This window comes from Clytia hemisphaerica, unplaced genomic scaffold (assembly GCF_902728285.1).
Source record: "Clytia hemisphaerica strain Z4C2 unplaced genomic scaffold, Clytia hemisphaerica genome assembly, whole genome shotgun sequence".
NCBI lineage: Eukaryota > Metazoa > Cnidaria > Hydrozoa > Leptothecata > Clytiidae > Clytia > Clytia hemisphaerica.
The window spans coordinates 1,916,113-1,941,645 of record NW_027103359.1 but is presented as its reverse complement, the minus strand read 5'-3'; the positions used below and the strand labels follow the sequence as shown (position 1 = coordinate 1,941,645).

Here is a 25,533-nt window from a genome sequence, read left to right as displayed (position 1 = left end):
GTAGTGTACTAATGTATACCTCAAAGTGAGATTTTTCCGTAGATTTAATTAATTACACAATAATTAAAGTTCCTTTAATTTCTCGAAATTTTCACAAACCAGATCAGCTTTTGTTATAGTCTAGAGCTAAATCTATTATCACACGACAATGAAATTCAGACGAAATGATTTCAAATCAAACCGTATATTTAAGATGGATATGAAGCAGTTAAAAACACTCCAAACAGGTGGCACACACGTAGATTATTGTCACTATTAGTATTATCCCGTATAATACCTTTAACATAAGAAGAGAGTGTTGTCATGACTTGCTGGCCTAGCTCTTCTGTCGTAGTTGTTGCCATTGTCGGAGGAGCCTTGCGACAATACCCACAGGTTGCCGCACATATGATTTTCATAATGGAACCCCTAGATTGAGAATGACACCACCCAAAAGTACGATAGTTTGAGCAATCAGGTCGTTTATCTATACACTCTTTCGTTGTTGCTACAGTCGTTGTTCTGGGAGTGGTTGTGGTTGTTGTTGTTGTCGTTGTAGGAGTGGTCGTTGTTGTGGTGGTTGTAGGGGTGGTCGTTGTTGTGGTGGTAGGAGTGGTCGTTGTCGTTGTTGTTGTCGTAGTCGGGGTGGTCGTTGTTGTTGTAGGGGTGGTTGTTGTCGTTGTTGTTGTCGTAGTCGGGGTAGTCGTTGTTGTAGTGGGAATGGTTGTGGTCGTAGTTGATGGGGTGGTGGTTGTAAAAGTCAATGGTGTCATGCCATTGCAAAATCTACACGTCCTTTTACATGAAACTTTCATTCGGTTAGGATTGACTTGACACCAATTATAAACGTTGGCTAAGCGATAACAATCACTGCCTTTGTCTAGACAAGATTCAGTTGTAGTAGTTCTTTGTGTGGGTTTCAAAGTTGTTATTCTTCTAGTGGTTGGAACAACACTAGACGAGTCTTTCACAGTGCAGAATTGGCACGTTCTGCTACAAATAAGCTTAACAAGGTCTGGGAAAAGTGTACAATATTTGTATCTGATTCCTAATCTATAACAGTCTAAACGCTTATCGATGCATTCTGTTTCGGTAGTTTGTTTATTTTCCTGAACAGGTGTGGTCGTTGTCGTCGTTGTCGTGGTAGGTGTGGTCGTTGTTGTTGTAGGGGTGGTCGTTGTTGTTGTAGGCGTGGTCGTTGTTGTGGTAGGAGTGGTCGAAGTAGAGGTAGTCGTTTTCGTTGTAAGAACTTTATTTTGACCACAAAAGCCACACGTTCGAGGACACCTTGCTTTTAAATAGTTTTTATACTGCGTACACCAACCTCTGTTTTTGAGGTTTGCACAATCAGATCTACGATCGTGACAGTCTGTTTGTGTAGTCGCAACCAAGGTAGTCGGTATAGTAGTCTTTTCACATAATTGACATGTTTTTGGACACACAATTTTCATAATACGCTTGTTAGAAGTGCACCATTTGAAAGATTTCAATCGAGGGCAGTCTTTTCTTTTATCTAAGCATCTCCGGACTAAAAATGTATGGGAAGTGAAAGGTTTAATAAAGTAAAAATTTGTATTATACTGTAGGTGGAGTGACTTTTTGGTAAAAAGATTTAAAATATTCAAAAATTCATATATCGGCCACTTCTGTGTGAGCAAAGTTGAGCAAAAACTGCTAAAATCCGAAAAATCATTTTTGGTACTACCCATTTTGTTTCCATTGTATAACAAATTAATTCCAGAGCAATTTATAAAAGGTTACAGGAAATAAACTTGGTATAATTAAGGTGAAGAAACCAAATTGAAAAATCTTATCTGGGAGTCCCGGGGGGTGGGGTACTAGGGTTGATGGATGCTGGGTATGTGCGTGCCACACCTCCGAACCCTTACCCATAGTGAAGCTGATTTTTGCTGAAAAGTCGATCCTTAGAAAGACCCCTCTACGATTTTCAAAATTTTTTTAAAACTTTCGAAAAGTTTTCAAAAATAGACTTCCTATGTATTTTGTTAGTTTTGTTTGCAATCAAAACTTACCAGACGTCTGCGGCGTAGGTTTCGGACAGAAGTTACAGGTGGATTTACACGTTGTTTCCATAATGGTAGCTCTGGATTTACACCAGCCTCTCTTCATTAAGGAGGTACAGTCAGAACGATAGTCAATACATTTGCTGTTGAGGGCTGGTTGTAGTAAAAATATTTGTTTGGCTTTTTAAATGTATATTTTATAATGGTTGTGTGTAAGCGTAGTATGCATGTGTTTGTTTGTTTCTGGTGGAATGAAATGTGTGTTCGATAATACTGTGACGTATTCATTTGACTTCTCCATAATTCGATCTTCAAGAGGGCAAGATTTTTTTTCGGATTACAGAGTCTTTTTATAGGAATGTTAAGCTGAGGAGACTTAGTTCGAAATACAAAGAGATTCAATTAAAAGTTGACTGTACAATGTAGAGTGTATGGAGTAGGTTTTTCCATGCTTTAGCTTTTCTTTTGTTATGATTTTCAGGTTGAAACACTGTGATCTTAACCCGAAACGAAAAAATATTCTCAAGTTGCCGTTCCTTTGAATTGAGACTTAAATATGTACAGTGGACTCTCCATAACTCGAACAGGAACGGAGAATCGGAATTTGCTCGAATTAACGAAACTTTGAGTTATAAAGGCTGATCATTTCATTGTTGACTAAAATGACAAGCAAAAAACTTGTTCAAATCGAGGAGATATTCGAGTTATAGAGGTTCGAGTTGTGGAGTGTACCTCCTTTTACCCGAGTAGTTCAGATCTTGTTTTTATGGTATCAGTCTGTTCCTCTAAAGGATCCTGCATTGTAACACACACACATGCGTAATTTGTCGTCCTTTTAGACCACATGTAGTTAATTCCCGTGATAAACGAAATGGAATGAATCGCTTAGGGTGGTACAGTCACTTTCGGTCGGGGTTGTGGACGGCGAAATATGTCGTTTTTTATGAAATTTGTCGTTCTTTTTGTCCATTTTTAGTAATGCAGGATTCTTTAGATAAACCCCCTCTATGTTGTATGTAATGTCGTGTATATGTCGTATATTATGTTAGTGTCGTGCATATGCCGTGCATATGTCATGTATATGTTAATGTCGTGTATATGTCGTGCATATGTCGTTTATATGTCAGTGTTGTGTATATGTCGTGTATATGTCAGTGTCGTATAATGTCATGTATCGTAATGCCGTTCAGACCACGTTCAGACGTTGTTGTCAAATAGTTCGCTCCAAAAATAAATGAAGGCATTATATTGGTTAATTTGACGAAGTTACGTCATTTCTAGCAAAATGAAATGACTTCACTTAATACGAGAGCGATCTATTGACAGTGTTTGAACGTAGTTGAGATGGCTCAATCTCGTACCCAGGGTCACTTCACCACTTTTTGATTTTACTGATGGACGTGATACAATCGTAAGAGTGTACCTTTCGTAAGTGCTATCAGAATTATCAAAAAGCGAGCTAAGGGCCTGGATACGAGTTTGTAGATGGCTACAAAATAGCAGGCTTCATATTTAGAATATCTTTCGTCTTGAGCAAAGTACCGGATATGAATCCTACTGTTTTGGAGCCATGCGTTTGCGTACTCATGTGTGCTTGATTACGTCATTTTTTATAAGAACAAGTCGATACAGTTTACATAGTAAATTTAAAATGCTTGAAATTCAGAAGCTCAAAGTTCAGCTTTATTTTTAATCCGACAATTCTAGAGATTTTGAGCCTCAATGTTCTTTTCAAATTATTTTTATAAAATCTCAAGCACACTAAGCACGTTTTCCAATGTCAGTAAAGTCAAGTCAAGCACACCTCCTTCTCACAGACCCGGCAACATTTTTTTAGCCAGTGGGGGTAAAAATAACGGACTGAAACTCAATGGGGATTGATATTCCCATATTTCTTATCACCGGGGATTTAAATTCTTTAGTTTTCAAGTAAGAAGTGGGGATGGAAAGTATATTAAATATTTTGTAGTGAGGATTAGTTTATTTCATTATTTTCAGTGGGGATAAAAAATGGCGGATCATTTTCCACCAGGACGATATTTTGGCCAATTCAATGTTCCCAGTGGGTCTGTGAGAATGGGATGTTCAAGATATGTCAATGTATTCTATAACGTAATTTTAAGGGAAAAAAATAGTTTGGAGAAGACACTTTGATACAAATGGCCAGATAGAAAAAGCAAAGCTCGTTGAAAACTCATTTTAGGGGATTCAGAATTTCGGGGATGGAAAAAAACTTTTCTTAATTTGCTAATTACGTTATAGTCACATTACGTCATAGTTACGTCAATAAATACCCGTACGTACGTCGTGTTGCCGTCAAAGTCGTTTGTAGTCTGTCTGTGCCGATATCACCAGTGCAAAATTTACATGTCTTTTTGCAGACTTTTTTCATGTCATTTGCACGTTTTTTACACCAGCCAAATTGGCTCAGTGTAAAGCAATCGGTTCGTTTGTCAGTACAAGTTACTGGAAGAAAAGAAAGGAAAGGAAAGTTAGTGAAAAAATATCTTTAGTAAGCTCGTTCCCAGTCTCTATCTAAGTTGCTTTCATTTTTTTTGTCTTACTTTTGAATGAGACTCTTCGGGGTTTGGTACATAGTCGGTTACGACTAATGTGTAAATCAGATATTATAATCAAGGACGTTTTAGACCATGTTCGCAAGTGACGGTTCCGTTTCGCTCCGAAACAAAATGAAGCCATTCAATTGGTTAGAAGTAACGTAAAACTGGAATGCAAAAAATAGAAAGGCTTCATTTCGTTTTGGAGCGGAACGGAAATTGTAACGTCTGAACATGATCTTAGACCTTAACACCCCTTCCTTTCCATTTCTTTTCATTTGGCATGCATGGTGTGGTTACGTTAAAATAAATTCACATCAAAACGAGGCTAGTATATGTTCATGCTTAAATCAAAAAAATTGCATTTTATTATATACTAAATTTTTCAGCCAAAAGAAGGGAAAGGGAAGGTTGAGGATCGGGCGGTGATAAGTTAAAGAAGTAAATCAACACAGTGAAATATCCAATTCCTTTTTCAGTTGCAGTTCGGCGGTAAAATATAGTTGGTCTAATGTCGACGTCCCTCTTCTAAATCTGACACTCTTTTCAAGATGCGGACAAAAGGAAGGTCAGAATCACTGATAAACAAAAGATTTTTCCTCTCTGATCAATAAGCAAAGAAACATATTTTCAATCAGCAATTCCGACCGTCCTATTATTCTTAACTTTAAAGAAGGTTGACGGAATTAGATGAGGGATGTCAACATTAGACCAACCTACGGTACTCGGTACTTTGCTCAGGATTTTATTTAAAGAATCGAAATTTAAGTGATTGCTTGGTTACTTTGTTGGTGGGACAGCAAACAAACAAAATGCTTGTTTTCATGGTTTGCCTCGAAACTAGGAAATCCAAACACGTTATTTATCCATATTTAAACTGTTTTGACTTTTTTGAGCAAAGTCTTCCCTCTTTTTTGTTGGCCTATTAATTTTGAATGCAGTGTGACGAATTTATTATGATTTTCGTTCGGGATCGATTTGATTTTTTGCAACGTCTTCTTTCGCCTTTTAACAAGGAGTTAAAGAGAATATCTAAAAACTAGTTAATGAGTCTATAGTCTAGTCAGTTCCAACCACTTTCTTTGAAAATTTATATAAAGCTTAATATTTTATTTTGAAGAAAAGTAGAAAAACCCCAGGTTGGCTTCAGATTCTAATCCGTTGGACAGACGTTCAAAATTTTACAGTGCGCAATTATATTATTCAGGAAATTTTTCCAAACAAACTTCCAAAACATAGACGAAAAGGAAGTCTTTGTGCAAATCTTTTTAACATAGAATTTTATAAAAACATTTTTCCAATCTCAGGACCAAAAACAACAAGTTAAGGATTATATTTTAACAAAACAACATCAACGACTCCTGTTTTGCGAATAAATATTTTGGAGAAACGAAAAAGTTTTGAGGCACATTTCGTAGGGGACCCATCGTAAAAAGAAAATAGCAAAATTTAAGGCAAAAATTTGCTGATATAGCTAAATTAGTCAGAAACAAAAAGTTTTCACCGCAAATAAAGCAGTTTTTTCAATTCTTTGCCATCGTTTTTGAATTCTTTTGACAATTTTCCATTGTTCTTAAGAGTATTTGTTGTTTACTACACACGCAAAAATCAAACGTTTCGTTAATGTTGTATTGTCGGCCAAACATTGCAAAAAATGACGTAACACCCATATAAGAGCCATACAAATAAAACGCTATGGTTAAATACAAGGATGGATGGAAAGATTTGACGGAGGGGATTAAGAAGGGAGAAAAGGCTGACACCTTTCCCGAATCTTATTTATATTATATATCAGGCTAACGGTTTTCTACATGCTCGGTTCCGTTTGGTTTGCTACTTCGTTTGTTTATGTTATACAATTTATTTCTACTGATGTATTTCTCAATGAATGTATTCCTGGTCTATATTATAGACAACTCCAGGCTTTTACACTTTACTAGGATGTTTACGCTAGAAACGAAGGAAGATATGACGTGGTAGGCTAGTAGTCTAATGTATTCCAGACTAAAATCCAAATCCTTTACGCATGATATGTAATCGGACTACCATCTCTTCTCCTGGAGAATATTTGGGAATATTACGCGTTTTTCTATGAAGAACATCCAAATCTTTTGAAGCCTTCGGATGTTCTTAACTTTTTTGATTTTTAAGCCTAAATATGTTCTTAACATGTTCTTAATTTCATCATTTTGTGAGTATTTTGGTCCAATTTTCATGAGAAATAGGGTGTTTTAGAGTCCGCGAAGTCTGAAAATTTTCTTAACTTGTTCTCAATATTTTGGTCACCGAAGCCTTATGTCCTTATATAGTTTGTTTTTATAAAAAAACGTCTACGATCTCTCTTCTGGAGTAGAATACTTCAAAATAATAGATCTGAAATTTCTTGCCCACTTTAAATGTCTCGGCTGTGACTATAAACTACATCAGCGCCAAAATAACCTTTGTATAGGAGCTTTAATATGTTATACATTTGTATAACATATTATATCACGCGATCTCCACTGGTGAGCTGCACAGTTGAAAAGTGCAAAGGAATTTCATAAGCTGTCTTTCGCCTTATATAAGGATTTGACAAAGAAAAAATGAAGTGATAAATAGCCATATGAGGCGCCTTGACTATGGCCCTCCCTATTCCATTAATACTTAATTTCACATAGGAAGTGTCAAATATGGATGACCTGCCAAATCACATATACAAGCTTAAAATTTTCCAGCATGGGTAATGTAAATTTCCGCATGCAAAATAAAATAGATTTAAGAAGGTAGCGTGTAAACTGATACCACGAACATTGCGTTTTGGTGTTTGTGACCCTGTTTATGGTAATTCTTTTACCACACGTTTCTTTAATTTCTCACCATCAATCCAATTCACGACGTTATTTTAATGTCCATAAAGTCATGGTTCATGAACGTTGAATTAACAGCCAGGACAGGGTTACTCAAAAAATATATAATCTAATTTAAATACTGTACGTTTTTAATTCATGCTTTCATGACGTAATGTTTTCTACGGAAAGACCCCGGCTTTTGCCAGTAGTGGTAAATTTTATACAACTTTTGTCTAGTTTAAATTTGCCACTACTGGCTAAAACCGGGGTATTTCCGTAGATAACATTACGTCATGAATATCATGAATTGTATAAAAATCACCGTGTTTTAGCTGGGTCAGGATGACGTCAAAACAAAGTATTTCTATATGTGACGTCAATAATGATGAAGAGTTTCGGAATTTCCATGTTAAGACGTTATGAAATATGCAATAAACGTTACTAGAAGACTCATCCTTGAATCTTTAAATACCCTATAATCTCCTTTAGCTCTCACATTAGAGAATTTAATGCGAAAATAAGATTTGCCTTTGACGTCACCATAAACATTGACTTTGGGAAAAATAACTCCTCTCTCTCTGAATCTGAAGCTCGCTCTGAAAGGCTCTATCGTATGATGAAATTTATGCAAGATTTTGACATATCTGTAAAACCAGCAGATACCATAAACAAAGTTGTCGATATTTTCTGCAAATCTGATTCAAAGAAAGAATCTAGCATACCAAAAGTTTATTTTTAGGCCGTTGAAAAGAGTTCCCGTGCAATTTTCTTTGAATATGCAGTTCTTAAGTACTTGGAATAATATCGAAGCTTTACTCAAGTGTTTTGGTACGTGGTCGAGTGACATAAATAACGTCAAAATTTGAAGTGCCATGGTTTAAGGACTCCACCCTACATACATTCAGGCGACACTTTTTCATACATATTAATAAAGTAAATGAAAATTTACACTGTATTGGTGGCTGCCACCAACGTTAAACAAAACTCAAATTTGGCCGTCATCAATGGTTGTCAGTTTTAGGGCCAACGCTACCGGGGTCCCCCAGGGGAGGGGCCATGATCGCTATCTTTTTATCAAATTAAATTATATTTCAAATATCACAGTTTATACTTTTGATAGCTTCAATAGCGTAATTTCAAGGTACGCTACATGGTCAAAATCGAAATTTTCTCCCGTCGGTGTAAACTGTAGTTGCACCTCCTTAGTCACTATATTTTTGGCCCTTCCCCTTTCCAGATCATGGCGTGGGCCCTGAATTTTTACACTTGGTTATTTCATTCATACTTGTTATTTACCATATTGAATCTTAGCCGGGGAAGAGCTCTTTAAATTTCTGTTTTAATGCAAGTTTTTCGTTAACGTTAACATTAAGGTTATATGTTCAATGGTGTGGGTAATATCATTTGCTAGTAAAAACAAGTTGACGAAAATCGTGTCCTTGATGAGAGAGAAAACATTTAAGAATTCCTGAAGGTGACCTTTTTTTTATTTCCATTTAAAGGGAAGTATAGACAGACCTCTTATTGTAGGCCTGAAATAACAAGGTTTTGTTACGGAAGAAATTATTACTTTGCGATCATTTTGAAAGACAGTCACGAATCGCGAAAATTATATTAAATTCCTCTTCAAGTATCTGTGTAGCCTGTACCACCGCGCCAACGGCCGTTTTTTATATTTTGCCGAACTTCGCGTTATCTTTTCAGTCAGCGAAGAAAAGTTTGGTACAGGCTAGTTTCTGTGACAAACCAGAAATATTCCGCCACTTACTTGGTCAACTTTTCTGTCATCTATCAACAATTTTCTCCCCTTGTACGTAAACCTCTTTTGGAAACGGAATAGATTTCTTTTATCTCTAGACCAGAATTCTAGAGAAACTCTAGGGAATTTTACCACTTCATATTTCGCTGTTAAAAGTGTTTCTAAATGTTTTTGTTTTAGCTGTTCATTAGACACTTTTTTTGTGGTGAACTTTTGTGACAGATACGAAAAAGTTCTGCTGGCACGAGCTCTTTTACAAACCCTTATCAGGATATAAACTCGATAGAAAGGTGTAACTCGTGACCCGTTCAATCAAAACATGGAATAATTATCTTTCTAGTCTAAATCTCAATTTCTCTAATTCTGAAGTTTGAACTGAACTAAAAACATTCTTGAGTTGTTTTTCTTCAAATTCTCATACTTGGTTTAATGTAAATGACCTAACTTTCTAGACCAGCTTTCTTAAAGTTTTCTTCTACTTGAATGTTCAACAACATTGTTTCAATGGTCATTTGACATCCATAACTTTCATAGTACGTTAAAGGTGAGCATTGAAACAAAGCTATTGAAATAGTCGTGCATAAAATGAAAAAGTGATTGAAAAGAAGAAGGTATAGAAACTTACGTCCTTTAGCTGTCACTTGGATGCTTTTGGTTAAGAGGTGAACGATCACCAAGACGATTAATTTTGTGTTCATTTTGAATTCCATTATTCTTCGTTTATTGTTTTCTTCTTCTGTTTTAGTTAATACGAATAATTATCCAAGGTCGGAATGATTATAAAGTTTGTTAAATTTCGTTTTTTGTCGTTTGTGTAGTGTTACTTAATGATTGAACATGTGTGATAAAATCAATTCGAAATCACTTTGAATCTTATGTTGTGGTTTACAAAGGATACAACGGTGTGATGAACAAATGATTTAGTATGATTCAAATTTCAATCAATCTTCTTTGTTTAATCATGTGGTAAAACAAAACAACAAAAAATGACGATTTTTAGTCTCTTTCAGTCGACTCCTTCTTGTCAAGTTTTTTATTTCCTTTCCTTCGATGTCGTTGATGAAAAATTAACTATTTTTTCTGACACAACAACACAAAAAACGATATCTCTTTCCTTCTCTCCTTCGATCGACGCGTCCAAGTTTATTATGATGGCTTGAGCGACGAGATTCAAAATCTGTTATTTTTTCGTTGTATCTGTGCTTTGGATTAAGCAACAATTTTCCATTCAAGTGTCGATTGTTTTTCTTAGTAAGTATGTGATCAATGAAATAAGGGAAGGGGGCGATAAGATATCATGAATGTGGCATCTGTCTTGTTGTTGTTGTAATTACTAATAAGTCTTCTCGTTCGTAGTAAAGGAAGTTCTTTCTCAATTTGCTTCTGTTGGTTCTATTGGTCTTTGCTAAAACAAAAAGAAAAGAAAAGAACAATTATTCAAAAGTATTTTTGGGGCGATCTTCAGGGATTGGTCTGAATAGAATCTATTTGGAAAAGACAATTTAGACCCGTTGACGATTTCTATTGTTTTTTAAGACCACTTTATATTTCCTCCTTAGTATTGTGTGGAGGCTATAAGTCTTTTTTGGTCAAAATGGTCATTTTATATTGACAAGAACTATAATACTAAAAACTAGTTTTTCTGTGTGAAAGAGACCGACCCCCTATAAAACAAGAATCTGTGAAGCTCACACTTTCACAATTTCCTCAAAAACTTCATCATGAAAAGAACAGCTTGTTCTAAACACCTTTTTAAGGTTCCATGAATAAGTCATATGCTTTCAAAACTTAAGTTTCTTATTCACTTTGATGAGGCTTTTTATATAGCGCCCTGCTGGCAATCGTAGACAGCCAAAATACTTAAAAAAAATATGACGTTCAAAGTTAAAACTTTTTGAAGAAAAGGAAGAACCAAAATGAAATATGTGACTTTAAAAAAATTCTCTCACAAAATGAACCTGAAATCCTACAATAATATAGCAGTGCCGTAGGAAGCATTTTCATATTGAGGGGGCTGAAGTTTAGTGACACCGCGAGGGCCGACCATGGTTTGGCCCGAGGGGGGAAATTTTGAAAATTTGAGCTCTAGATTGCTTGAAAATGCACTCAATTGTGACAATTATGACAAATTAAAAAAGAAAAACTTTGCATTTTGCAAAATAACCATTTTTGAAAAAATTATTGGGGGGGCATAGCCCCCCTTGCCCCCCCAGTTGCTACGGCACTGATATAGTCAACTGGAAACGAATAGCACATAAAATAATACAGGTGAAATGTTTTAAGGAGTAAATGGTCCAGTTAATACAAAATCGCTTTTTAATATATCCTCAAATAATATTTTTGTTTTTTGAAGCAACAATTTTTCCCATCCTTTTATTTTGGAAAGAATGGCCCATAAAAGACGGATCGAAGAAATCAAACGAAATAGCTAGGAGTGTGAAAAGTAACATGACACCTTGCTTGGGTCTATTCTCTCATTTCAAAAAAATTTCTTCGAGAAAATTTACCGCTCAAAAAGGCGAAAATTTGTAACAAAGCCCTAAATAAAACTCAAAAGAACGACCTTTTTGGCAGAAATCGTTCTCCTAACTGTTCGTTTTTTACTTTGGCATTCCCCATACAGGAGTCATAAATGGAAAAGGGTCTCATTAAAAACCTGGGATGAAAACAAATTAACTAACTACATGTGCACAGAAATTATGTTTCAAGATTGAGACCATGTTCACACGTAACGGTTCCGTTTCACTTCGTAAAAATGAAGCCATTCTATTGGTTAGAAGTGACGTAAAACTAGAAGTTAACCAATAGAATGGCTTCATTTCCTTTCAGAGCGTAACGGAACTGTTACGTGCGAGCATGGTCTGAAATTACATACAATTTCTCATGTAAGGTAAAAACCAACCAAACAGAGAAAACCTATAACTTCCTATAAGATAACACGAAAACTTTCTAACAACTCTAATATCAAAACTGTAAACTTAACGACAAAACTTGACAAAGCTTTCATTCAGGTCAAATGGACCTTCATTCAAGGTCTCAAAAAATCAATATTGTCTAAAGTTTACAATGTACTCAATGGTCTTTTTCTTTGAACAAGTGGCCAACGGGACCCGAAAGAGGAAGCAAGCAAACAGACCATAGTTTAAAAGTCATTTTGAAGTACATGTCATTTTATTGAATAAGGTCAATAGAATAACACTGTCATCGTATTGTCAACACTCAATAAAATTGAAAAGTTTTGAAAAATAGCAGCAAAGAAAATTCACACGAAGCTATTCACGCAAGCATTTAGCGAAACTAACAAAAATACCATAATACATATAGGCTTTTTTCAAAATTCAAACACAGAAGCTTCATTTTTGTTTTTCCTAAACTTAAAATTTATTCATAGAAACGTTTCGGATTCAGACTTATATGAGTGCCATCATCAGTAGATACACTATTTCTCTGGTCCAAGTAGGTCGACAGCGCTTAATAAAATGAAGTAACTACAGTAGCTCAAAGCATCTTAGTAAACTTTCTGAAACTTTCAAAAACTTCCTGAAAAGAAAATTCCTTTCCCTTGCACTCATTCATCACATCACCTAAAAATATAAGCAAAAATATAAAATTGAAGGCATTCTCACCTAACTTAAGGAATTTTAAAAGGAACTTAAAAACGTGCCTTAAAATGTTTTAAAATACATTTTTTAACACAATGCACCATAAAAGGTTAAAAAAAGGTCACTTGAACCACCGTGACAAATTATGAATTTAACGTCTTGATGCTAAACTTTGCGGAATAGATTAGCTATGTCATCTACTTTATACGAATACACTTTTTTTAAATAGGAACAAACTATACAAGAACATAAGGTTTCGATGGCCGAAAAATTTTAAGAACATTTTAAGGCTTTGCGGACTCTAAAACATCCGATTTGCTAGAAAAATGGACAGAAATACTCACAAAGTGGTGAAAATAGAACACGTTAAGAACATTTTTAGGCCTGAAACTCAAAAAGTTAAGAAATTCAAAAGCTTTAAAAGTTTTGGATGTTCTTATTAAAAAAAAGTGCTTCGTTTGTGCTCAGAACGGAGACAGTTTTTCAGAAATGAATATAAGATCTCTGAAAAAATCTTTTCCGATGATGTAATAAACATACATGTTTTGCCGACAATGGTGCGACAGGTTCCAAAAAAAGGCACACTCTCATTTTATGGGCACTTCGGTCTCTAAGCCTCAAATTGTACTCTATTCTTACTGGTTTAATCATCAGTCCTTTCGAGCTTAAATTATTCTGATTTTTTTACGTTTTTGAGCCTCATTTGTAATACAATATAAGATTTTTCTCATAAAAGAATTTAACTAAAAATGATCTCCAAGCAGCGAACCCAACTTTCCATAAACGATCTGATTCCTTATATTCTTACAGTATTGTGAAGCAAAGGCCTACAATTCAGACTGAAAAGAATTATCTAACGTGTTCTACTTTCAGCTCCATAAATCAAGTCTATCATGTATCACCCAAAATGACCTTAACTAACAAGAAAGCCTCTCAATTTTTTACAATACATCACAGAGGCTCGAGAAAAACAACTCTGAAAATCTGACAATCCGGCCTACTTGTTATTCACCAACAAAACTCATTTACAACACAGTGAGGGAGAGCCAAGACCAGTCTAATAAAGAACACCCAGGCTGAAAACCCCCTCCATCGTAGGATTTCGAGTGATATTTTTGTTAACAAAATGTTTTTCATAAACATTTTAATCTTGAGTCAGTAAACAAGACAAGAAGCTTAGAAACTAAATATATATCATTGACAAAACGAGACTTTCAGTAGAAATCGTATCGTAAGAGACAAAAAATTTCGGAGACCCTTGAAGGAAGGACTTTATGCTTCCCACTCCCACGCACAAAAAATCAACAAATCTCTAGGCCGCCGGCATTCATCAACGCCTTCGAGTTCTTTATACTTTATACGATTATCCGACTAAGGGATTTCATTTTAATTTAGATTATACAGGTTAGAAGTCCGTTAGAATCGCACTGGTGGATTCTTCAAGACTCGGACCTCGGAACATCTTCCAAACTCTGACAACAAGTTGCCTCACTCCTTATTAAGTCATCAAGCTCTGGTCAACAAGTCTCTTTAACTCAAAATCAACAAATCAAGTCGAAAAAATTTGTACAACGTTACCATAATGCTACAATCCTTTTAAGAAATATTTGAGACAAATGGGAAATTCCCCAGGAAGTTTTGAAACCACAATCGATTTGTTAAGTACTCTAAAGTAGGTTCGAAGGGTAGAGTTTTAACTCTGAGTTTTAACGCTAGACTTAAGACTTAAGATCCAAAAGTTCAAAAATGGTCCAGTAAGGCTCCGAATATAGCCTGGAAGTCTGTCTACCCGTCTCAAATTGAAATATTCGATTAAATTAAAGAGATAGCCCAAAGTCGGCTTTTTCGCCCGAGCTTTAAATCTCGAAAAATGTCAAAATAACCGGAATTCTCAATATATTTCTTGAAAGATAGTAGGTACTCTAGTAATACATACGTTATTGTGAGCCTCCTCAAAAGTGTACCATAACTAAGTCTTAAAATTCGACACACCAACACCAGTGAAAACACAATTAAAGTAACTATAGAATCTCTAAACGTATCAGTAACGTGTATTTAACCTTTCACCATTTGAAAATAGATATACGGAGAAAGGGTTTGTATCAAAATCAATTTACGTTCAATCAGTACGTTAATCAAACATTACAAAATCTTTTTCTCCTAATATTTGTGATGGACCCTTATGAAGTGTCAAACTCTACACCGTTACGTTAAAAAGTCTATTTCCATGAACGGGGAACGGTTTGTCTGTTTCCTTTAAAGGGGAACATACGTACATTTCACATCACATCACCAGAGTTATAAGTTTACTAGGTTAAATTGACGAGTCCAAATGAGTAGTACATACACGTTTTTTATATAACATAAGGCTGCAGTGGCAAAATATTAAGAGCAAGTTAAGAACATTTTAAGGCTTCGCAGACTCTAAAAATAAATAAAAAAAAACGTGTACACCTGTGAACTTTGACACTACAAAGCAAAATAATGCACCATCTTTGATGAGAAGACCACAGACTACAACTTGGTGCTAGCAACGAACAAACAACCTACTTGGCTGTAAATGAGGAGGAGACGAGGAATGGTCCAGATTGATCAATTTAACCTTTCAAAGCCGCTAACTTTTTTGAAAAAGGCCAAAAATTTCATCACTTTTTTTTTTTTTTTTCTTTCAAAGGCAATTTCTCGACCAGGACAAACGATTCAGGTATCAACTTTGGTATGGTTGGAAAGCTCTTTCTCTTAGCTTTAAAAAATAGCAGATTTTTCTTCTCTGAATCTCAAGTGGTCAGGAGTTATGACCAAAAGACTGTGTATCGGTAAAATGGCCTTTTCAAAACGTATATATACGTATTCTGGCTTCTAAGGGTTAATTGCACCGAAATTTGGTCTACTTGTAAAGATGTATATTGCTTCAGCCAGGGAAAGTTCTATCTAGTGTTTTATATAAGATATCTGTGAATTTAAACAATGTTGCTGGTACGCTAGGGTGATGGGATTAGAATGAATGTCGCATAATTCTAAAAAATTCCCTAACTCTACCAACATAATTTAGAAAACTAAACTAAGCTAAAAACTTCTACCCTCATACATTTTACATCATGCCAAATTTAATAATACATTTTTTCTCTTCAACTCGAACCTCCATAAATCGACCTTGCATGGTCGAGTAACGGAAAATCCACAATATACACGCTTTTTTTTATAAGAATACACTTTGATGATGATGATGAAAATGGCCAAAAAATTAAGAATATGCTAAGAATATCACCATCATGGAATTTTGCTATTCAAGCAAAGAATATCATTTTTAGAGCATTCTAAATTATAAATTGCCAATTACCCCAAAGTAATAAGGATATTGTAAGAATATTTTAGGATGATTTTCCCAAAAAAAGTAAGAATATCCATGATTTACACCATTCTTATAAAAAAAATTGTACAATGACGACTAGTAAAGACTTTTTCGAATGAAAAAAATGAAAAAGGACAATAATGTTTATCCCAAAAAAACTCGATCCATCAACATTCCCGTACTTCTGGTTTACGTGTATTATAATGCAGTTGACGCTCTCTAATTTCGTTCTACTATTCGGTAGGCTCCTTTATTCGATAAAAACCCAATTCCCCTTGAAGATCAAATGAGAGCATCAACTGTATTCACACAAGACAAGTGAATCAAGCCAGATTCATCAATCGACAAAAAATTGTTCTGTTTCCAGCGTGTTTACACATCACAGCACACCTAGTTTTTTCTTTTGATTTTTTTTTTCATCATCGTCATCATCGTTTTAAAAAATCAAAATTTTTGTCCGTTATCTTTTGACATAGTGAACTGTGTTCACTCATAGACACTCCATCTCACTTCTTGAGCCTATAGCGGATAGAGAGGGGATATTTATATTTTAAGAAACCCAAAGAAGAGTAGGGATATGTACATTTTTTTTTTATAAAAGCACTTCCATAAGAACAATGAGGCTCGAAAACGCCAAAGAAATAGCACCATTTGAGCCTAAGGAAGCTGAGTTTGGGATGACTAAAACTAAAGCAAATTAGGGGGTAAAGTGGTAAAAATAAAGTGGGCCATAACTATAAAACAACTTAATTCTACCCTAAAATATAAGATATTAAACAATATAGAAGGAGAAACGAATATCTTTAGGCCGTAAATTCTAAAATAGAGAAACCGTGAAGAGAAAACGAGCTTCGACATCTTCTTATAAAAAGGCGAATACAAATGAAACGATCACTCTCCGCCATTTATCTCCGCCCGCCATACTATCGGAAGAATATTTTAACACTATAAAACCACATCGAACCAACATACTGTACAGACGCATAAAAAATCGTGAAAAACAATATTTTCATTGGGAGCTGATGTTATTCTAATATTATAAGAACATAATGAGAATATGACAAAAATAAGTTCTTAATAAGTTAAGTTCTAAGTTCTCTATATCAGATGCATATTGAAAATATGCTAATTACGTGAAAATATGAACAAAATCACCAAGAATAAAAACTTAATTTTTCTTAGTTTTTTTAGTAGTCTAGTTTTACTCTAGGATGTTGGCTGGTTGGTTGAGACTTAAGTCCTCACCATCCAACACATGTTCCAACTAAAAACATTTCATCGTTATCTTTTATGTTTTGAAAATAATTTGTGTGTTTTTAAAAGGACCTAAATACGTCACATATGAATGTTAAAAAGACGTTTGGAAGATGAAAACGCATTGGCCTAAAATTGTCCTTTAAAACTAACGTTCAAGACACATCCATTGAACGTCCCAGTAAGGATACAGCGTTTCAACTTACAGCTATATAAGATGAAATAACCAAAGCACACAAGGAAGAAAAAATTCAAAAATAGGGCTTAATGGTTACAAAACAAACTTGATAAAATGTCAACGAAAGTATAAAAAAATTGAGAAAATCAATATTTTGCTGTTTGAAAACTGACAATGATAAACAAGTTAAAATGCCATATTTGAAGTGGTGATCTATAAATAAAAACTGAGGGTTGATAACAACATCAATTTAGTTCTTGGTTATAAAATGTGAGCCTGAAATAAGCTTCTCATGAAAACCGACTGATGGATACTGTTTCCAGATAACGTCATTCGACAAATAACACTACAGGGTGTTTCCCAAAAAATGTCGTAGTTTCGGTCGAATGACTCCACCCTTTAGAGAACGTTGTTATCTGCTGCCAAGATGCAGACATTTCATCCGATACCCTAAAGCTCTGAAGGTTCGGAATATTTTCAACAGCTGAAAGGTTTAGATTACGGAATGTTCGGGAATTGGCGGGCCCAAACGAAATATTTTCAGGTTTACGCGCAAGGGTTATTGAACCCGACTGGCAATGCGGCACATCAAAGGCCGACAATCATTTCTCTCCGGTGGAAAATTGGCCCGTTCCCTTTAGAGCTTTAGCGTGGGCGGCCGCCAATCCGCCATCGGAATATCAGATAAGGAACATTGTTGCACCGTGTTCTCCTTTCTTATTAGATCAGTGTTTGTCACTCTATGTGGGTTACTTTGGTCTCTCTCAGAGTCGGTTTCGGAGGTCTGCTCATACCCGACATCCCCCAAAACGTGAAAGTCATGGAGGAAACATGAAAAAAGCTATATGAGTGTTGAGAAAATATCGTGTAATTGAGTCTACGACCACAGTCAGAGGTGACCTGAAGGCGCCCCTTTCAATAGCTATCTACCCGACAGTAGTGACGAGTGTCACTCCCCCCTGGATTGCTCCGCTTACCCTTAATACTTGAGCATTAAGCAAAGAGGCATCAAGTACCATTTTGGAATCTTTGGTATGACCCAGTCAGGGAAATTGCGCACCTTTGCAGTACGACTGTCTCAATGTCATATACCCAATGTACCTGTAATAATCTTAAACATAATAATTCCAAACATCGAGCAATACTTAGGCCCAGCCTCCCGTACTGCAAATCCTTACAGTCGACTCTCTCTAGTTCGAACCTCTACTAATCGAATCTTTCTGTAATTCGAATTACAATATTGGTCCCCTCAGCTGTAAATTAGTAGAAAATACTTTCTTCTGTAATTCGAATCTTTTTCTAATTCAAAGAAGATTCTTGGTCCCTTGAAGATCGAATTAGAGAGAGTTAACTGTATTTCAAATCGATGTTGTACCTTGCTTCCTTCTCTAGATTCGAAAACCGACTGTGTGGAAATGAAGATAAAAAGTAAGAGATTTCACCATGTTGGAAACTAACCATATTTTTACAATATTACAAACTAATATTTTCATAATATGGAATAAAGGCGGACCACTATCCCCGAAAAAAATTGGATGGGATGTGTTAGTTTTCATTATACGTTTGACTAACAAAAACAGATCGAAAAATTACTATGACCATCTGTCTAGGGGGTCCATCTACTAAAAACAAGTAATTTAGGGCCTATAGTGTTAAAACTACAAAAAGAAATACTCTTGTTGAACTAAAGATTTTTGTAGACCGACTGAGGTTGTAATTGGAATCCTCAGTCCTGACATTTTTTTCAGGATAAGAGCAACACGAGGCTCGTTGCAAAAATAGTTAAAATGATTTACCGTCTCTTAAAAAAAAAGAATAGAGTTCTAACTCAACTAAAAGTTTTTCTAAATTTAATCTGCAGCGGAGACAAAAAAGGTTTTGACCTTTGATACAACTCTAATGAAATGGCAGTTTTGCACTTTTTGAAAAAATAATAATAAGTGGAATATTATAAAATAGATTCCAAATAAAATGAATTAGAAAAAGAAGATTCAAAATGAAGAAGAAGAAAAACAATGATATCAATTACATCAAATTATTCCCTCTCCGAATCATGCCCAGTCCTTTTTTACACATTTAATTTATCTTCGTCAAAAGAAACCAGGGTACTACATGATTATTTGAGTCGTCAGAAAGAAAACAAAATTTATAGACGTTTTGGGGTGCAGGCAGTGTAAGTGCAAGTATCTGTCTCTATATCAAGCTCGCATTGTCAATAATATTTTATTGTTCTTAAACAATAGAGCCATTGTTTGGGTGTGCCAAAAACTGAGCCTTCATATGGTTATAAACGTTATGATTATTGAAAACATTGAAAACATGTACGTGAATGGTCTTCGTATGCCTTCTGTCGAATTCAAAAAATCCTAAATTTCAATTGCATCAGCTGGTTCATTGGGCTATTCCATTTTATGACCATATGGGGGGTGGACGAACATTTCCAGGGGGTAATCGGATTGAATTTCCAGGGGGTCTAAAGAAGTATTTTTTACATTTTTCCAAGGGGTAAAAAGTTATTCTTGAATTTCCAGGGGGTGAACAACTGATTTTAGTTCGTCCATCTTCACTTTAAGACATGAAAATAATTTTTTCCAATGGGTTCTTTTATAAATTTTGCCATTTTCCAGGAAGCTTTTCCAAAAAATTTTGTTTTCACTTAAAAAGGTTCGTCCAACCCCCCTGTATGGAAATTTTATGGAACAGCCCATTGAAGATCCCGTTAGATAAAGAACCTGCAAAGTTGACCTTGTAGAGTTATCTTTCCTCTTTCGTGACTAGAAACTCTAGACGCAGATTTTTAAGGTAGACATATGGCGAAAAGAAAAGCTGGAAGAAAGGAAATTATGGAGGATTTTTTTCTCGTTTTTTAACCTTTTTAAAGGTCTGAAAAAAAAAATAGAAGACAACTTAAAACCTTAAAGAGAATAGGTAATGACAGATGCTAACAGACATGTCAAAAATGATGAAATTTTTTCCTGTTTCTTTCTATAAAAACAAGAAATGTGAAATATAGACCAAATTTAAAAGGGAAATCTCTCTTTCCCTTAGAGCACCCCCTTCTCAAAGACCCACTGGGAACCCTTCCCACTGGAAAAATTGGCCAAAATATTGTTCCCAGTGGAAATTTATACTCTCATTTTTATCCCCGCTGAAAATAAACATATAAGCAAACCTCTACTGCAAAAATATTGTGCTATTTTTACCATCCCAACATAATTTTCTGGCTAGAAAACAATGGAACTCAAATCCCCAGTCATAAAAAAACACGGGAATATCAATCTCCATCAAGTTTCGGTCCGTTATTTTTACCCCCACTTACTGATAAAATCCCACAGGGTCTGTGAGAAGGGGGTGTCTTAGATGTCTAAAACTATGCATAACTATATTTTATCAAGAAAATGCGAAAAAATCAGGAGCTAAAGATTCAACCCAATTTTCGTCTATTTTCTACATTTTCTATGAATATAAAATACAACCGCTGATATGACTGGCGATATGAAGTGTAGAACATCAATCCCGTACACAGAGCCACTTGCACAACATTTTGATTTTAATGATGAACATGATGCAATCGTGATACAAGAATCACAAAACTAGAAGCTAAGGGTAAGAGTTGGCAAATCACTTTTACGGAAGATATTGGTGAATCTATCATGTGAAGGTCTTGATTCCTTCCCATCAAAAACAAATTTTCTTCCAAATGACCAATTCATCCCTGGCTTTCATCATACTTACCAAACCAGCGTGAACTTATCTTTTGGATGTTTCAAATTACAGTCTTAAAAAGATTGAAGAATAATTTTCCCCAACCTCGTTCCCTGCGTATTATCAGCTTTTTTATGCCTACTGATAGCGCTAGATAATACCCTGCATTTGTCTATTTTTTGAAGGCGTAAGATTACGTAATTCAAAAGCAAGACTTCAGATTTCATTTGTTCATTTCATAAAAAAACTAGTGTCCATATAAGTAACGTAAATAAAGTCTGAGATACACGGGGATGAGGTTGATTTTTCCCAATGAGTTATTCACTCTTACACCTCAAGATAACCTACCTCTTTCCCCGACAAACATCCAATATACCCAATTTATCTGTTTATTTTAAAATATTCAAAATAACGGAAGCCGAGAGAGGGGGCGTACTTTTAATTCTAGAACCAGTAGAACCAATAATTAGCGTTGGCCATTTCATAAAACGTTTAATTCGTTCACTTTTATTTGTTCTTCATCAAAACTCAACTAATTTTCATTTTGAAAAATTAATTACTCATCAAATGATCCATAAAAACAGGCTTATTTACTAAACAAATCATCCTCGGCCTCCCACCTAGGAATTTAGCCCTAGAATAAAATAGACTTCAAACAGAATTTTTAATTTATTAATGAAAAGTAATCTCACTGAGAAATTCATAATGAGCAACGTGATATAAAAAATCCAGAATCAAAATCATGAAATCTAAACTAGAATTACACCAATCACACTACTCTCAATCATCCCGATTAGAGTTTTAAGCTTTGATTACCTTAAGTGAATCAATTTACACGAGGAGTAATTAACGCGAGTTTCCCGAGTTTTCTGTAAACTTGCGAAATTTAATGCTCGCAAAAATTTTAAAACTAGGAATTTCGACAAAACCCTGCGATTTTCGTCGAAATCTCTAGAAAAATGAAAGAAATTAGATGAAAAAAGGAGCCGATTCGCGAAAATAAATCCCGCGAAAATAAAATTATTTCCTTGAGAAAAATTGTCTCGCAAATACATTATATCTATGCTCGCGAAAATTTATCAAAAACGAAAGTGTTGCAGGTAAGCCCAAGTCAAAACATGGTATAAGTCTAAGAAGAATGAAACCCATTCCATGCTTGATTTTTTAAAGAAGGTTCAAGTCTCGAGTAGATACATGCTTTTTATACATCAAGCAAAAACTTTGAGCCGGTCATGAAGCGTCCTTTTTGCAATATCATAAATTGATGATAGCGATGCAGAATCTCTTCATCACCGAATGAGACCTGGGTCCAGACTCTATCCAAATTCAACTAGGCGCATCTTTTTTTTAAATTATCGAAAAATATCTATAAATTGAACAACAAGAAGAGTTAATCAAATAATCAACCCTCTACTTTTCATATGAAGAATCTCTCCTATACACGATTTTTTATACGAACAAACTACATAAGAACGTGAGGCTTTATGGCCTGATTTCTTAGGAAATTGTACAACAGCACTCAAGAAATGGCGAAATTAAGAACATTTTAAGAACATGTTTAGGCTTAAAACTGAAAAAGTTAAGAATATCAGAAGGCTTTAAAATTTTTGGATGCTCTTAAAAAAACATAAAACAAAAAAGAACTGCTTTACTTCCTTATAAATTTCCATTTTCGTCATTCTAGTCTGAAATTTCCCAATTTACTGAGAAAATTAATATACATTTCGGCACAATCAAAGTTGCTTTAAGAGGAGAAAACTCCTCAAAATTGGACCAGTAAATTATTATTATTTAGTAATTTCAAAACTCCAAACGGTCGAGAAGTAAATATTAGAGCTTTCTCCGGTAATAAATAGAAAGTCTTAGCTTTTGGCCGCTATCTTGTATAATAGCTTACTAGCAATAAGAAATTGGTGGCTTTTATGGTTGCGAGGACCTCAATGTCAAGCTCAATCAGGACGTTACTTAAGAACTTAGGAAGCGTGTATATTTTTACTAACTGTAAAGGCTGTGTCACCAAGGTAACTAGGTGGATTTAATTCATATGGCAAAAAAACATTTTCTGTTTTCTTTAAATTAATTTTGAATTTACAAGATTATCGAAATGTCAGTTTACCAGCAGTGGGAAATACAATACTTGGAACAAACGATTTTAAAACCAAAAGTGGGAGTCGCTGAATTAGCTATTCCATAAGTTTCATACCAAAGGATACAAATTTTGATCAAAGTATACAGCGTGCGATTATTTAGCTAGAAAACATTAACTTTATTGCGCAATGGCAGGGGTTGTTTCCATTTAAAACATTAATCTGTCGGCAACTTAGTGACCCTATTTCTTGCACTCTATCAAATAGAGCTCAAGCAGCTTTGTTAAGAAATTAAAGTCTTTTTGCATTATCTATGCACTTATCTCATGCTTGAGGAAGCTTACAAAAGCCTCAATAAAATCGGCAATAAATCTGAATTCATCCAAAGTCTTTCAAATACGGATTAAGCTGAAAATGAAAACGAGGAGGACATTTAACGAACGTCCTCGTCTTATAGAAGAGGCACTTAGAAACTTCCACCTTTGATATACAGTTGGACAAGCTTGGAATGGTAGATACACTAAAATTTTTGAAAATTCAAATGTAAAAATGAAGAGGGAAAAGATGGTGCAAGAAACTTCGTTTTTAGTCTATAGAAGTACTTTTGAAAAAATAAATGATTCAAAACGGAACTTTCATGAAAATTCAGTCAGCAGTTTTGTGAGCAAGGAATACTAATGTATTTACAGACAGATTAACTAATTTTTCTTCAGTCATTTTTCCTTCTCCATTAGCGTCAACCTAAGCTTCAACGCATCTAAAGCGTAAATAAAGTTTAGACAACGGGTTTTGAGATCAACAAAAAATCTCACTTAATACCCTCCGTGCCGCCATTTTCGATCCAAATATTTAGAAACACTTGAGACCTCAAGTCTGATGTATGAGCTTTAAATAAAAACATATATCGAAATTCTATACTTAACTAATACTAAGTAAGCGCCTCTTTGGTATGAAATCGATATAGTTGAAATTTGAGGTGTTTTTTTGGAGCAGGAATACGTAATGTCTTTTCATAACATTTTCAACAGTATATACAAATTCCAAAGCAAGTTTCTTTATCCGTTTTCTTTCCAAAATTAGAGGAACGAGCTTTTGGGAAGGCTTAGTTCTCGAGATATCATCGTTTGAAGTATGGTCACTAGTATTGGCCACCCAGTTGCCCACTCGTCCGGAAAGGGTTAATATTAGAAATCTAAGTAAGCCCTAATTCAATACCACCAAGAATATAGACTTAATTTTGGTGCGGAGTAGCAAAAAAATCTTTAATTTTGGCGAGAAGTGATTTTCATAATTTTTTCTAGGGAGGCTAGAAAAAATTAACCCCGCCGCTGACAAATTTCAATATGCCTCTAAGCGTCACTACTACTAACAAAACATTGACATACACGACATTCAAGTCGATCCAGTACCCTTTATCCCAGGAATTAATGACAAATCTTTTCAATGTCCTTTGCGTAAAACCCACTCGAGATCCACGCACCTTAGTTCTGAGCTATCAGGATCAATCAAGATTTATATATCATAAGGTCACTATTTCCTTTTAACCTTTACGTAATGTTTAAAAGATGTGATAACTGCAAAACAATAGGGTGTAAAAGTCCCATTAGAAGCTCATAAAATGACAGGAAAGAAAACAAGACTGTCTTTCCTGAAACACTGCCATCCTATCCTAAGTATGTATCATTTGTAAGAAAACCATGAGTTTGTCATCAAAAAAATCGATTTGAAATGAAACACTTAGAAGATGCTCTCGTCCGTTAGAGAGATAGTCAACGCGGGAAAATTATATGCGCAGATTTTACAGCCATCACGACGATTTATGGAAAAAATAGTGAGCTCCACCACTGCTTACTCTGCCCCGGGCGAAACAGTATTATAAAACTTATCCCGCCTCCTTAATTATTCCCTTTTTAGTGACCTTGTGTAGACAATAGGATCGTCTTTGGAACACTCTCATCCAACAAGTGGGGAAGACAATGACCTATACACCTTTTCGACCGTCGTAGTCGCACAGTCAGGCGCGTGCCACTTTATTATTAATTTACCACCCTAAACTCGATCCAATCCTTTTTTACACTTTTTTCTATTGTCCTTAGGCGCGAAAAAAGACTGGGACGGTTTTAGGGTGGAAAAACGGACAAAAAATTCCCAGTCGAAAAGGTCTATTAATCATACCGTAGTGTGTTCTACCATTATATCATAGTTCC

General features: G+C 35.1%; 1 protein-coding gene across 1 annotated transcript; it reads right to left on the bottom strand.

The window, feature by feature from the left end:
• Nucleotides 1-188: 188 nt before the first annotated feature.
• Nucleotides 189-25,533, bottom strand: LOC136821778 (transcription initiation factor TFIID subunit 12-like). Its single transcript, XM_067077994.1, has 5 exons — nt 25,502-25,533; nt 9,774-10,553; nt 4,308-4,469; nt 2,013-2,156; nt 189-1,507 (listed from the first exon to the last, which is right to left on the bottom strand). Exons 2-5 carry the CDS (start codon nt 9,856-9,858, stop codon nt 189-191), a joined length of 1,710 nt encoding a protein of 569 aa, XP_066934095.1. The 5' UTR covers nt 9,859-10,553; nt 25,502-25,533.